We start from the raw sequence: 15,235 nt of genomic DNA on the forward strand, positions 1-15,235 counted from the left end.
CTTTAGAAGTTTGTTTGGTTCTATGTGAAATAAGAATACTAGTTTCTTATGATGCTTTCCAATTAGGACTTTCTTGTTCGTTTTGCTTTAAGTATCTGCTGATTGTCTTCTCCAAGGTTTGGTTGTCAAACTCTCAAAATTTATGATTCTATTGACTTGTTTGTTGTGGGCTAGCTTTTGTTTTTTTCTTTCAATATCGAAGTGCTTTCCTTGGTTTCCATATTATTGTCCATGCTAGCGAAGTCAAATTTAGACTGAAAAATAAAAGAACAAAGTTTTAATTCTGCAAAAAACTATAGAATAGAGAATTTCACGTAATTTATCAAATGTGTTAGTGAGATATAACTTGCCTCAAAACGCTTTCCGAAGTAGTAGCCATAGGTGCATCATTTTTGTTTCTTTTTTGATGTTATAATAGATGGTAATCCTAGAACTATCCTAATTCGCCCTCTCTCTTCGGTCGGCCGAAAGAAATGGCAAGGGACCGAATGAATCGGTCCCTAGGCGGTTGTGGGCTTAAGGAAAAATGTTTAAAGGCTTAAGACGCATGTGCCCTAGGTGTTGGTGTTTTTCTGCTGTAAACATCAGATTTATGTTGTTTTCCTGCTGTGGACAGCAGTTTTGCTGTTGAATGTTCGCCGATTTTGATTAGGTTACTTGCGAACGCAAGTGTTTCCTATCACATTTCTAGCATTGTTCTGTGATCTGCTCGCTGCTAACAAATTGAAGGGGCTGCAGCACACCTCAACATAGAAGATGCTGTCTTGAAGTTGTTCATCTCATAACATTTTATTTTGCTAGCTCCTATATTTATTTTTATAGTTGGAAGAATGTTTGATTGCTTTTTTTCTTTTTCCTAATTACTTTAATGGTTTTACCTTCAGTATTGGTATAATTATGCAGGATGCTTCAGGAAGAACTCGTGTAAACCAAATTCTGCCAATCAAAATATTACTCTATTTGGTGCATTGTTAATGGTATGTCGTCACTATACCTTTAAAGATCTTGAATTTGTTTAATTTTGTAGAGATATGTATTTCTTTAGTAAGATAAGCAGTCCATATTACACTGCAAAAGCTTTTTTAGCATGATTTTAATTCATGGTATTTTCTTTTTTGGAAGAAGCTAGTGTTTAAATCCAATTTATTTAAGAAAATTAATGAACAAGTTCAAGAAACAAGTTTTCCCACAAACAACACGGACATCAGAACAAACAGATTCCACCCAGTACATGATAAAAAAGAGACAAATTGTGCAAGAAGATTTACAATAAAAAACTTCCACATTGCAGCTTGACCATGCGAACCTTACCCATTAGCCCCTTACATAAAACCAGTGAAAACTAAGGAGGCACTCCTAAAATGTTGAAATAATACTTCAATCTGCACCATCGAAATTCAGCCTCTATTTTCCCAATATTCGGCTGCCTCTATTTTCCCAATATCCGGCTGAACCTTCTGCCTAACATCAATTTCAATTCAACACAGCCCAGCAGCAGGCCCCCAAGGCCATCAAAATCAAGGGGAGCAAAGAAACGAGCATAACAGTGAGTTTTGGAACACAAGAACAAACATGTCCTGCCTAACCATCTCCCCTGACAAAGAGAGCTGAAGGAAAATCAGGCCCCAAACTGCACGCAACTTGCAAGAGGATGTGGCCCGCCTCAGAAAAAGCACAATCCCAACTAAATTGAAAGAAAGTGTCTACAGAAAATTAGAGATCCAACAAATCGGAAATGGGGTTGCAAATTCAAAGCCACAAGCAACCATATACAGAACAGTAGGAAGTGTAAAGGCCTTTATATAAATCCACATGCAAATCAAATTCACCCAGTAGACCTACCCAGTACAAGAAATAATAACTTCTTCATATAAAACCAACCACTCCGAAGAGTGCAGACTTAGCTCTGGTTAATGCCGTTGCGTTATAATTTTGTTGGACTGCCCAATCAGATATGAAAGGTCATTAGTTTATTTGATTTTGATGGCACCTGCCATAGAAGACCCTCAGTGACATCAGTAACACTGGAAATTTTCTTCTGAAGTTTGCTCTCATTTCTTTCATACCAAATGTGCCATAGAGCCTTCTTAGTAGTACGTCTAACTGTATGTATAGCATCTTCATCTCTTATATTTTGTTGCAAATTATATATAAATATTTCTAGCCTTCGATTAAAGAAATTTGAGATACGGAAATCCTTTAAGCACAATGAATCATAACTCGTAATCTTTAAATCTCCTTTTAGTATAATAGTTCGAGTATAGTCATGAATTTCAAAGTTACACGTGCTCATGTTAGAATACTTCTAGGATGAGTGACCTCATTAAGTTGAACAAAAAAGTAAGTAAAAGTGGGGCTTGTTTGCCAAAGAAAACAATATGCTGATGTATGAGAACATGAATTGTTGTATATGATATTAAAATACTAAATCAGCCTAATGATGGGAACTTATTGCTATACAGGACAAAATATGCCAATGGGGTCTCCTTTTTAACCCATTCCAGACAAAATATATGGTGGGAGCCATCTGTTAAACCTTTGGGAACCACCTCTTGAATGATATCTAATTATTAGGTGATTTTGGGCTATGTGTTAGTCCATGTATGAGGGCACCAGTTCTTTAAATTAGGAAGATTAAAGATTTCTTAAATAGAGTTAAGCACAAGTTTAAACATCGAGCCACTATTCAGTGTAAAGGTCGGAATTTTATTATAAATTTCATAGTTAAATGTGCTTGGTTAAGCGTGTTTGTGCTTGAGCACTTTAGAATGGATGACTTTCATGAGAAGTTGCATCAAAATGTGCAAAACTATGAAGCAAAATGGAGAAGATCTTGATGACTGGCAATCCCAGTTATTACATAAGCACACCTTTAAAGATTCTTACAGTTAAGGGGGCAATGGAAGAAAAAGTGCCCTCCGTTGTACAATGGATGTAAATATCATTAGTTCATAGACTTCAAACTGAACTTACCATTGGAAATAAGTTTCTTGGAGATTTTATCAATTTACCCAATTTCCATACTCATGATCAAAGGCTATAGGTTTATGTAATTGGGGAGTTGCAATGTGACAAGTTCTACTCTTGTTCATTTTGAGTTTTTTGATCTTTGCATTATTATATATATTCCAATTAAGTCATTGATCACCATAGAAATTACATTTACTATTTTGGCCCAATATTAACTAAAACCCCGTTGTTATTGCATCTTTGAAGGTCAAAATATTTTTTGAATCTTGTCGTTTGATTAGTATTCCCCTTGCACATTAAAGTGCCAAATAACACTAGGTTTTACTTTTGATTTCTTTGGATGCTATGTCACATATTTAGTTTAACATGCTTCATTGAACTTGAAAAGGGGAGGGTGAGAGGATGTATCATGACTCGGCTCGAAAGCTCAAGCTAATGAGATAGGAACAGATGATTGAAAATTTATTATCAAGGTTGTGAAAATCGGACCGGACATAGAATTGGAAGGAGAGATTCACGGTTCAATGATTTAATCGAGGTCGAACCGGATGACCTAATAAATATGAAATTTTTTAAATAAAATTTAAATGACAAAATATCATGTAGTTATATAAAATTTTAATTAAAAAATAAATTGAATTTACAAATTAATAATATCTTATACAATTTTAAATTTAAACATCTTTAATCTTTAAATTTAATTCAAATTTAACAAATATTTAGCTTACATATAAATTTATAAACTTAATATAAATTATTATTATTTTATGTTATACATTTAAATGCAGTTTAAACCTATAAATTATATATTAAATTCATATTATAAATTTACATTTGTAATTCTCGTGTTGCATTAGCTCATAATTCACCTTGCCACAGCTCAACATTAACCACTGGCCATCATTCCCTTACTACAATCAGCCCCACCCCGCCACTATCAATGTTCTCTTTATTCACATTTCAATATATTTAAAACAAAATATAAAATGTATGAAAAAAAGATATAGCTAAGTGTTATAAATTTATATGAAAAAAATATGTAGCTTAGTGTTAAACATAAAACATAACATCAAATGTATGTAAAAATATGTACCCACAACTGAACTTAGAATAGAGATTTAAAAAATATGAAATACTTGCATCAGATGGCAGTAAAGTCAACTTTAACAGATTGTATCAAAGAAGCTCAAAAGATTTGTAGAGAATATTCAAAATTGATGGAACAGGTCCAATCATGGAAAAGATCAGATCTTTCTGTTGATGCTGATGAAAGTATTATGCATAAATTTTAGTTGTGGTACCAAGTGATCAAGTCTTGAGTAAGAAAATTTTGCAAGAAGCTCATTATTCTGGCTAGACATTTCATCTAGGCAGTACCAAGATATATAAGACGAAATTAATTTTTTGGTGGCCAGATATGAAAGAAGACATTGCAAAATATGTAGCTTAGTGTGAAGCATGTCAAATTGTGAAAGCTAAGCATCAGCGACCTAGTGGACTACTGCAACTACCTATTCCTGAGTGGAAGTGGCAAGAAATTGCAATGAATTTTACTATAGGATTTCCCATATCCAGATAGGGACATGACAACATTTGGGTGATTATTGATAGATTGACAAAATCAGGTCATTTTTTGTCTATCAAGGAAACTGATTCAGTAAACAAATTGACACATCTGTATATGAAAGAAATTGTCAGATTACATGGCATTCCAAAAGTATTGTTTTTTATAGAGATAGTAGATTCACTTCTAGGCTGTAGAAAAGCATTCATGAAATCTTGGGCACAAAATCGTACTTCAGTACAACTTTTCATCCTCAAATCGATGGTCATTCTGAAAGAACCATTCACATACTAGAAGACCTATTGAGATTATTTGTTTTGGATCTTTGAGGTAGCTGGAAAGATCATATACTATTGACAGAATTTACTTACAATAACAATTACCAATCAAGTATGCAAATGACACCATATGAAGCACTTTATAGTAGAAAAGTGTAGAACTCCCTTAACTTTGATTGATGTAGGAGAAAGACAGCTAATGAGTCCAGAGCTAGTTGATGAAGCAACAAAGAAAATCAGATTAATCAGAGACATATTAAAAGTTGCTTAGGATCGCCAACAAAAGTATTATATCTCCAAGCACAGAGCAGTAGATTTTGAAATTGGGACTTTGCATTTACGAAGGTTAAGCCTAGGAAAGGTACAATCATATTTAGACAAGAAGACAAATTGAGTCCTAGGTATATAGGACCTTTTGAAGTTATTGAAAGGATTGAGAATGTTGCTTATAGGCTTAGGCTTGCTCTTCCAGCCGATATGTCAGATATTCACAATATTTTCCATGTGTTTTTGCTAAGAAAATGGGTTACTGATGCCCATTAGAGAATTTCATATGATGAAATCGATTTAAAGAAGAATATGACTTGCACTGAAGAATAAAAAAATACTAAATTTTGATAATAAACAACTTAGAAACCATCAAATCCCTTATGTTAAAGTAAAATTAAAATACAAGCCAAAAAAGGAGGCAACTTGAGAGAAAGAAGAAGAGATTATATTGAAATTTCCTCATTTGTTTGATGGCCACTAAGCTAATGAATTTCGAGGACAAAATTTCAATAAAGAGGGATGAATTATAAGACCTATTTTTTATTTTATTTCTAGAAGCTGTTGTAGCCAAACCACTTAGCCAAGCATGCAGTGGTTTGATGAGATCCTATGACTGAGAGAGAGTAGGGATCTGTTAGTGGAGCATTAGTGTTATTATAATATTAGGTTGCCTAAAGCACTAAAGCTACATCATTTCCCTCCCATCCACAACACTCTTGTATACAAAAATGGCCGGAAGTTGTAGGGAAAAGGAAGGGAGATTTGGAGGCTATATTGTACCGATACACTTATTTATGAAGGCGTGCTATATCGGATACACTGATACACGAATACACCTCCGATACGGCACCGATACGTGTTGGATACGGCTTTGTCATATCCAATTAAATTACTATTTACTTTTAAAAGGACACGCGTATCTGATACGCTTGTCTGTTGAAAAACAAAAATAAAATCTGAAAAAAGAGACCTGTTCTATTTACTTCCGCGACTGCGAGCGAGGTTCTCTCATTTTCGAGATAGATTTGAGTCTCTTGATGATATGGGAATATTAGAAATTGCTAATCTTTCAGTTGATGAGCATAAATTAGAAGCTATGATATTTATTGAAGATGATATATAAGTTCAAAGACAAACCACTGAAGAAGCTAATCATATAATTTCTTCTATTGAATAGTTGAAACTTCATGTGCTAGACAATTTATGTTTATGCTTTTGTTGTTGTACTAGACATTTAATGCTTACTTTTATTTTGATATTATAAGCTATAAGGCTACAAATGATGTTATTTTTTTTTTTTAATTTTAAATATTATTCTTTGATTGCTTTTTTAATTTTTATGTATGATTTATAAATTATAATGTCATGTCCGCACCCGTGCCTGTATCCTGTATTTTTAAGAATTGATGTGTCCCATATCCGTATCATGTCGTATCCATGTCGCCGTATCCGTATTGCAACATAGGTTGGAGGTGACATTGTGGGCTGCTAGCTGTTGAATTTCAATTCTGCTGAATTTAGAAACTAGTTAAGAAGTAAAGAGGTAAGGGCTTTTGTAGGAATTTTAGAAATTGTGGAGAAATCAATAGTTTAATCTTAATTTAGTATTTTCTGAAATAATGTTTGCTGAAATTATAGTCTGCAGAAATCTATGTTTGTTGAAAATCAGTGAGGAGCATAGTTAAAGACTGTTGTTATGTTTGCTGAAATCTGTTCAAAACATAATTATTGAAATCTGTGAGAAATGTTGTAGTTTTAGCTGAATTTTGTTTTGGGATTGATAAGGAATTGTTGAAATGTTGAAATAAAGGTTTGGTGTATGTTGTCATTTGTTGAAATTATGTGCGCCGAAAAAAAGGGGTTGCTTAAATTGATTTGTTGAATAGAGGAAGGGAAAATAGAAAAGAAAGGATGGAGTGTAAGGGGAAAATAAATGTTGAATTGAATAAAGAAGAGCGCAATTGAGGTAAAGTGCTAAAATCGGTTTGGTGTATACAAAATGAAAAGGATTCGAGGCACTTTAGGTGAACCAATTTTCCTGACTGTTATGAAAAATGAAGTGAGGTACCCGAACGATGTCATAGAAAATAGTAAAGTATTATATATTTGCATGTTTTTCCCAATTGATTACAAACATATTATTATTTCTTATACATTGATTGCATATTTCATTGAGCTTTAGTTCATTAGTGGTGTTTGTGTTATAGGAAAGGGAAAGTAGCCCGTAGGGCACTAGAGTGACTGAACTTTTTATATACATACGCTTTTTTAGTGCACAATGAGATATGATTAGGAGCTTAATAGGAAATACATGAGTTCGCAAGTAACCCTAGGGTAATACTTGAGTTCACAAGCAAGCCTAATCAAAATCGGTGGGGAAAACAGTAAGAAAATTGCTGTTTTCAGCAGTGGACAGCAACCAACACAGGAAAACAGAGAGAAATTTGAAGGAAAAATCAGGAAACAACTTGTATTCCAATAGTAGATGATTGAAAACAACTAACGATATAATGTTCTTCAATTTGAGAGGAAGAACAACTCTCCAAAACTCTCTAGCAAAGCCTAGAGCCCAAAATTAAGAGATCTCAAAATTTCAGCAAATCTCATGATAAAACCCTAATTCTATCATTACTCGCTAATTAAAGCTAAATGAGAGATACAAATTCCCTAAACTCCCTTTTAATTAAAAATTTCCCTCCCAACATTGTATTTAAATCAAGCTGGGGCCCACAAGGAGTTCCGCCCCCCCTCTTCCTTGTTGGTTCCGCCGGCTATACACAAGGAGGTTGGATCGGTCCAGCCGGCCCCTCCTGGGCCGGCCTATCAGTACTCCCCTCCCAAAAAACTCACTTTATCCTCAAGGTGAAAATAAAGGAACTGCTGTTTCACAATCTCATAGGGCTCCCAGGTAGCCTCGTAGTCGGGGAGATACTTCTTTTTGATCAACACATCTTTGTTTCCCTTTTTATCAAATCCTACCCCTTCCAGCTCCACGAGTTCCATGTCCACCTCCAAATCCTCCGTCAATGATGCTGGTAACTCAACACTAGGTGCATGCTCCCCTAGCGCTCTCCTCAGCTATGACACATGGAACACCTGGTGTATGGTAGCGGAGGGTAACTTCAGACGATACGCCACTGCTCCAATCTTTCCTAAGATCTCATAGGGACCAAAGTACCTCGGGGCCAATTTCTCGTTCCTCCTGTTAGCCACTGATTTGTGCTTGTAGGGCCTTAGCTTCAAGAACACCTTCTCCCCCACTTCATATTGTATGTCTCTCCTGTGTGTATCTGCTCGCTTCTTCATGATTTGTTGTGCCCTTCCCAGATGTTTCTTTAACTCCAACACTTGATTTCTTTCCTCTAGGTACCATTCAACTGAAGAGTTAGGTGTGTTTCCCCTCCCATAATGCACTAAGTGTGGGGGGTCTCTTCTATAGAGCACTTTGAAAGGGGTCATTTGAGATGCAGAATTGTATGAAGTATTATACTAATATTCCGCCCTTAGCCCACTTCTGTATTGTTTCAGAAGAAAAATGCCTCTAATATGTCTCCAAGCTCCGATTTATCACCTCTGTCTGTCCGTCTGTTTGTGGATGGTAGGTGGTACTTCTCTTGAGAACAGTGCCATGCATTCTAAAAAGTTCCCTCCAAAATTGACTAAGGAACACTTTATATCTATTAGATAATTGATTCAGGAATCCCGTGTAATCTAACCACTTCCCTAATAAATGCTGCTGCCACTAATACTGCGGTGTAAGGATGTCGTAGGAGGATGAAATGTGCATACTTACTGAGTCGGTCCACCACTACCAAAATGACTGTGAATCCCTCTGAGCGGGGTAGGCCGTCGATGAAGTCCATGGACACTTCCTTCCATACTCTGTTTGGAAGTGTCAATGGTTGGAGTAACCCTCCTGGTGCCATTGCCATATATTTATTTCTCTGGAACACCTCACACCTTGCCACCATATCATCAACATCTTTATGCATCCCCTTCCAGTAGAGCTCAGCTGCAAGCCTCCTGTATGTCTTCTGAACTCCTGAATGGCCTCCAACTGCGCTGCCATGAAACTCTTGTAACAAGTGGGGAATATGTATGGAAGTTCGTGGCATCACAAACCTCCATTGATATAATAGTTTCTCCCCCTCAATGCAATAACCAAGATGGCTACTCTTGTCTTTCCTCAGATCTTTCCTAATCTTTTTCAACTATTCATCCAGCATGCTTTCTTCCTTGATGTCCCCCCAGTCGACCATCAAGGATACAGATACAGCTAATTCCTGTAGCTCCCCCACACATCTGGATAGAGCGTCAACTGCTTTATTTTCCAAACCTGACATGTACTGAATCTCGAAATCGTAGCTCAATAGTTTGGATAGCCATCGCTGATGCTCCTCAGTCACCATCCTTTGCTCCAAGAGGTACGTTAAGCTCCTCTAATCAGTCCGGACGGTGAAGTTTCAACCCAAAAGATGGGGCCGCCACTTTTGAATGGCCAAGACAATGACCATCAGCTCCCTCTCATACACTGAGTTTAGTCTTGCCCTGGTTGATGGCACTTGACTCAAGTATGATATAGGCTTGTGGTTCTACATCAACATTGCCCTCAACCCATATCCTGATGCATCGGTCTCTACTACAAAGACCTGCTGAAGTTTGGAAGAGCTAGAATAGGAACAGTGGTCATGGCTTTCTTTAACTTCTCGAAGGCCTGGGTCGCTGCCTCTCCCTAGGAAAAGTTATTTTTCTTCAACTGCTCAGTCAAAGGCCATGCAATGGTATTATACCCCTTCTTAAACCTCCTGTAATAACCAGTCAATCCTAAGAAATCCCTCAACTTCCTTATGTTCCTAAGCAGTGGCCATTTCTGTATTGCCTCAATTTTGGTTTGGTCCGTTGACACTCCTTGGGATACCACATGTCCCAAGTACTCCATACTAGACTGAGCAAAGCTGCATTTCTTCAGGTTGGCTCTTAGTTGATGCTCCTGCAATACTTCTAAGATCACCCTCAAATATTCAAATGCTCCTCCACATTCTTGTTGTACACCATAATATCATCAAAAAAGACCAAGACAAACTTCCTGAGGTGCTGCTTGAATATCCTGTTCATCAAAGAATGAAAGTAGCATGAGCGTTAGTCAATCTAAAGGGCATTACCATAAACTCATAATGCCCTTTATGTCTCATGAAGGTTGCCTTTGGAACATCTGTCTTCCTCACTCTGATCTGGTGGTATTCGAATTTTAAGTCCAACTTTGAAAACACCACTGCTCCATATAGCTTGTCCAATAGCTCATCAATCACCGGAATTGGAAACTTGTCTAGTATAGTGCCCTTATTCAGAGCCCTATAATCCACACAAAATCCCCAACTCCCATCCTTCTTTTTGACCAGGAGGACTGGACTAGAAGAAGGGTTAACAATTGGTCGGATGTTCCCTGCCTCCAGCATTTCCCAGATCAACTTCTCAATCTCATCTTTCTGAATCTGTGGGTAACGGTAAGGGCGAACACTGATCGGTGTCTCCCCTTCCTTCAAGGTAATGGCGTGCTCTAACTCCCTTTGAGGTGGTAAACCCAGTGAAAGTTGAAAAACCTCGCTGAACTAGTGTATGAACGGCTGCATTGAAGAGGAAATATTACATTCTTCCTCTAGTCTAACGCCTTTCAGGCGATGCAACTCCACCAAGTAGCCTCCTCCCTCTGAATGGCCTTGATTAGGGATTTGAGAGAAACTCCAGCCTTGGTCAGTCCGACATCACCCTGAATCGTCCTCCTTCCCCCAATCACCATTTCCATCCTCAATGTACCCCAATTGATCTTGGTCTCGCCAATGTTTGCAGCCACTTATCCCAAGAATGACATCAATACTCCCCAATTCCAAGAGAAGGAAGTCCTCCCTCACCTGGATCCCCTGAATCTTCAGCACTACCCTTCTATAAAATCCTCTACCCATTTTCACCTATCCCGTTCCCATCATCACCCCATAGCCTCCTGTATCCACTAACTCCATCCCAAGCAGCTCAATGATCTGGGTGGAAAATGAAATTGTGGGTTGCCCCACTATCTATCAATACCACCACCTCACTTTCAGCTATCTATCCTTTTACTTTCATAATGTGACTCGGAGTGAATCCCACTACAGAGTTCAGATAGACTTCTTCCACATCTAGATGTAACTTCTCCTTCTCCTCTTCAGACCTGATCCCATCTCCCTTCTCGTCTTCCTCGTCTTCACGAACAAGGAGAACCTGAAGAGTTCGGTCCTTGCACCTATGCCCCGAAATGTATTTCTCATCACATCTGAAGCACAACCCCTTTGCCCTCTTCTTCTGCATCTCCTTCTCCGTTAGTTTTTTGAACTGTCACCCGTTTCCCCCTCCTCCAGTTTTTTCCTTTGGCATTTCCTTCAGACTCCCTGGTGCTACCCCTTTTGAAGGCAAGAAGGTAGTGGTCATTCTGTATGATCCCCCTTAATAGTTTCCTCGAGCCCCTCTTTCTGATTTCTTCTAATTTTCCACCAACTGCTTCAGCTCCATAGCATTCCCTAGGTTCCTCAGCCCCAGCGCTCTTAATGTTGTTTGTATCTTAGGTTTAAGCCCCTTCATGAAGTTCCCTTCCAGGACTGACTCCGAAATATGATCCAATCTGCTAGCCAAGTACTTAAACCTGTCCCGATAATCTGCCACAGTCCCCTCCTGAGTCAAGACAAAGAATTGCTCATAGAAGTCTGTTCCCCTATCGGCGCAGAAACGCTCTAATAAGTAATCTTTGAACTTTCTCTAGCTCTGGATGGGCTCCCTCCTGTCACACCACTGATATCATGCCAAAGCTTTTCCTTCCAAACACAATCCCGCCGCCTTCAGCTTCTCTTTATCTGTCAGTCCGTTGACAGCAAAGTAACGCTCCACCTTGTAGATCCAGCAATAGCCGTCTTCACCCTCAAAGACGGGCATCTTCAGCTTCCTCACCCGTGGGTCTTCCCCGTTTCCCCTGAATCCTCCATAACCTCCCATTCCTCTAAAAGGAGGTGCTCCCCAACTATCATGATCTTCCCTCCGGCGATTATACCCGAACCCTTCATCGTATTCCTCTCTTCTCCCTTCAAAATCAGCACCTCGGCGATGAAATTCTTCCCTTCTCTTGACAAAATCAGCACCCCTTCGGTCATTTCCCAAACTCATCTCCTCTCTAGAAAGTGGCTCTAGAGGTGGCATGTCGTCCTCTCCCTCAATGATCTCCACTTCCGGATTTTTCCTCCCCCTAGACGGGTTCAGATTCCCTCCTACGCCATGGCCTCCGGTGGTTTCTCTTGCTTCCGATGTCATTGGATTGGTCTTCATCTCTAGCAATTTTTTCAACATCTCTTCCATCACCGTGAATTTCCCTTCTATCTTTTCATTGTTGGAGGTGATTTGATTTTGAAAATTAAAGAATTTTCCCTCCAAATCTGATTTTAATTGATCGATCTCGCCTTCCAAGACTTCTTACTTCTTCCCGGCCATCTCTCTTCCCAAGAATCACAAGAGATATTCTTCCGGTTGTTAAAAAAATCCGTTGAAATTTTAGAATTTCAGCCGCTGATGGTCCCAAATCGATGCTCTGATGCCAATTTGATAGGAAATACTTGAGTTTGCAAGTAACCCTAGGGTAATACTTGAGTTCATAAGAAAACCTAATCGAAATTGGTGGGGAAAATAGTAAGAAAATTGCTATTTTCAGCAGTGGACAGCAACCAACATAGGAAAATAGAGAGAAATTTGAAGGAAAAATCAGGAAACAACTTGTATTCCACTAGAAGATGATTGAAAACAACAAACGATGCAATGTTCTTCAATTCGAGAGGAAGAACAACTCTCCAAAACTCTCTAGCAAAGCCTAGAGCCCAAAATCAAGAGGAGATCTCAAAATTTCAGCAAATCTCAAGATAAAAACCTAATTCTATCATTACTCCATAATTAAAGCTAAATGAGGGATACAAATTCCTTAAACACCCTTTTATTTCAAAATTTCCCACCCAACATTGGATTTAAATCAACTGGGGCCCACAAGGGGTTCCGCCCCCCCCTCTTCCTTGCTAGTTCCGCCGACTATATAGAAGGACCGGTCCAGGTTGGATCGGTCCATCCGGCCCTCCTGGGCCGGCCTATAGAGCTGGAAAGACACTTTTAGGTATATAAAATTTTTTTGAGAAGTTTAGTAAAGCTCTTTATTTCATGTGAGGTTGCGTTTTATTTGAGATATTTTACATATGCTTCATGTTGTTAAGTATAAAACTTTATGGTGCTAGGATTGTCTGAATAGGCTACTTCCTACTCACTTGATTCTAAGTAGTTTGGAATAGGTATTAGTGAGAAATGTCTTTTCTGATTCTCTCTGTTGCACTCTAGATTGACTTTTGGGGGTGGGGGTCAATTTGAGGTTTGACAAAGGGAGTTAGGTAGAGGTTTGATAGGCATCAGGAAGGAGGCTGCTTGCTAGGCTTGGGAGCTTGTGGTTGTGGGTAGGGAGCTGTAGAGCATGGTTGTTTATGTTTGTGTACGTGAGAGGGTCGGGTAGGGCAAGTATGCATGACTTGTGTGACATAGAGAGATAGGGAGTAGGTAGTGTCGTTTCTGCTGTGTGAGAGGAAAGAGTTCGAGAAGGTGGGCGTCGAAGAAGCGAAAAGTGGGCCATCGAAGGTGTGGAGTTGGGTGGAGTTGGAACCGTTATGTAGTATGGGCTCAAGAATGAGAGGAATGAAGGAGAACAAGAGAGATTAATGGAGAGGGGCTCATGGGTCGAGCAGGTGTTGGACAAACTCATGTACATAAGGAGAGTAGAAAGTGTGAATTGTTAGTGGATCGTATTGCTGTTTTTGAACGTGAGAAAATAAAGGGAGAAAGTTAAGGATCGAGCGAAGCAGAGTTGCTAGGTTCTGTCAGGTATGAGGAGCATAGTTGAGTTATATTTTTTTATTTTCTAGCTACCATCGTGCGAGACGTTCCACGCCAAAATTTTCAGGAGGTAGGGATATGTTGTGATAGGATTGAATTTAGATTATGATATATATTTTTATTATTTTTAAATTTAATTATGCAAAATTATATATATGAATATAATTAACTTGAAATAAAACAAAACAAATATTTAGATGAACAAATAAATGTGAATAATCCCCCTGTACAATTTCTTGTTATCCATGCATCTTGGTTTACATGTAATCACCTCGCGCGCTGATGAATTATTGAATTTGTACTCATGTAGCGACATAAGCAATATGAGTCTCTTGTCTAAGTAAATTCGATGTTTCGAACATAATGACAAAGTTTATTTCATGAACAAAAATCATTCGGACAACCTCGTATAATGTCGCATCCATAGCATGTTGTTCTCGCTCATGTTTTCTCGTATTGAACACAAGGGGTGCTCTCTCTGGTAAATTCAACGTTTCAAGCATAGAGGTTCACTTTGTTTTGCAATCAAATGAAGTTTGAGTGATTTCGATAGAGGGCGTCCTGAACTCACTATAAGCGACGTCATGTCCAATAGTAGCCTTTCTTATCCCATTCACTCAAATTTGTTGTAACATATGTGTGTGGGTTAATAGTTCCATCATTCAAGATTTTACTCATGGGACATGGCAGAGAGGCTATGGGATATTGATGCGAGAAAAAATCTCCCTGGGGAGAGGGACCCCAAGAAGATTCTTGATCACAAAAAAAAAAGGCAACACACTTAGCTAATTTTAGGGAAGAACAAACTCTTACATTTCAAATAACACACTTACAAACTTGACTCTAACAAGACAATACTCTTACAAACTTGACTCAACCAAGACACCCTAAAGAAGCTTTCCAAAAGAAGAAGGATACAGGTGGGGTGTAAACTTGCGGAGAGACGAAAGAGATTAGAAGCCGAGAAGAAGGGTGGAAAGTACTCGCAAGTCTTTCCTAGAGGAGATGAGAAGAAGGTAGACAAAGCTCGCAAGCTCCTCCAAGAAAATCCCAAGGATTTCTTTTCGAAACTTCATATATCACTTTCTTTAAAACATTACAAAACCCCTCATATTTATAGGTATGAAAGGGGAATACAAACAGCCACATAATTGAATTCCCACAGGAATCCAAGTAACACAAACCACGGAAACCCCCCCCCCCCCCCCCCACC

General features: G+C 38.5%; 1 protein-coding gene across 1 annotated transcript in view; it reads left to right on the plus strand.

Moving 5' to 3' along the window:
- LOC110098837 (ABC transporter G family member 28-like) overlaps window positions 1-15,235 on the plus strand; it is a 53,945-nt gene that overhangs the window by 11,673 nt on the left and 27,037 nt on the right. The window contains exons 7-8 of the mRNA XM_028695741.1: window positions 904-977; window positions 10,279-10,406. Of these exons, the coding sequence (XP_028551574.1) occupies window positions 904-977; window positions 10,279-10,406 (202 nt within the window). The remainder of the gene's footprint in view (window positions 1-903; window positions 978-10,278; window positions 10,407-15,235) is intronic.

Source organism: Dendrobium catenatum, unplaced genomic scaffold (genome assembly GCF_001605985.2).
Source record: "Dendrobium catenatum unplaced genomic scaffold, ASM160598v2 fragScaff_scaffold_670, whole genome shotgun sequence".
Taxonomy (NCBI): Eukaryota; Viridiplantae; Streptophyta; class Magnoliopsida; order Asparagales; family Orchidaceae; genus Dendrobium; species Dendrobium catenatum.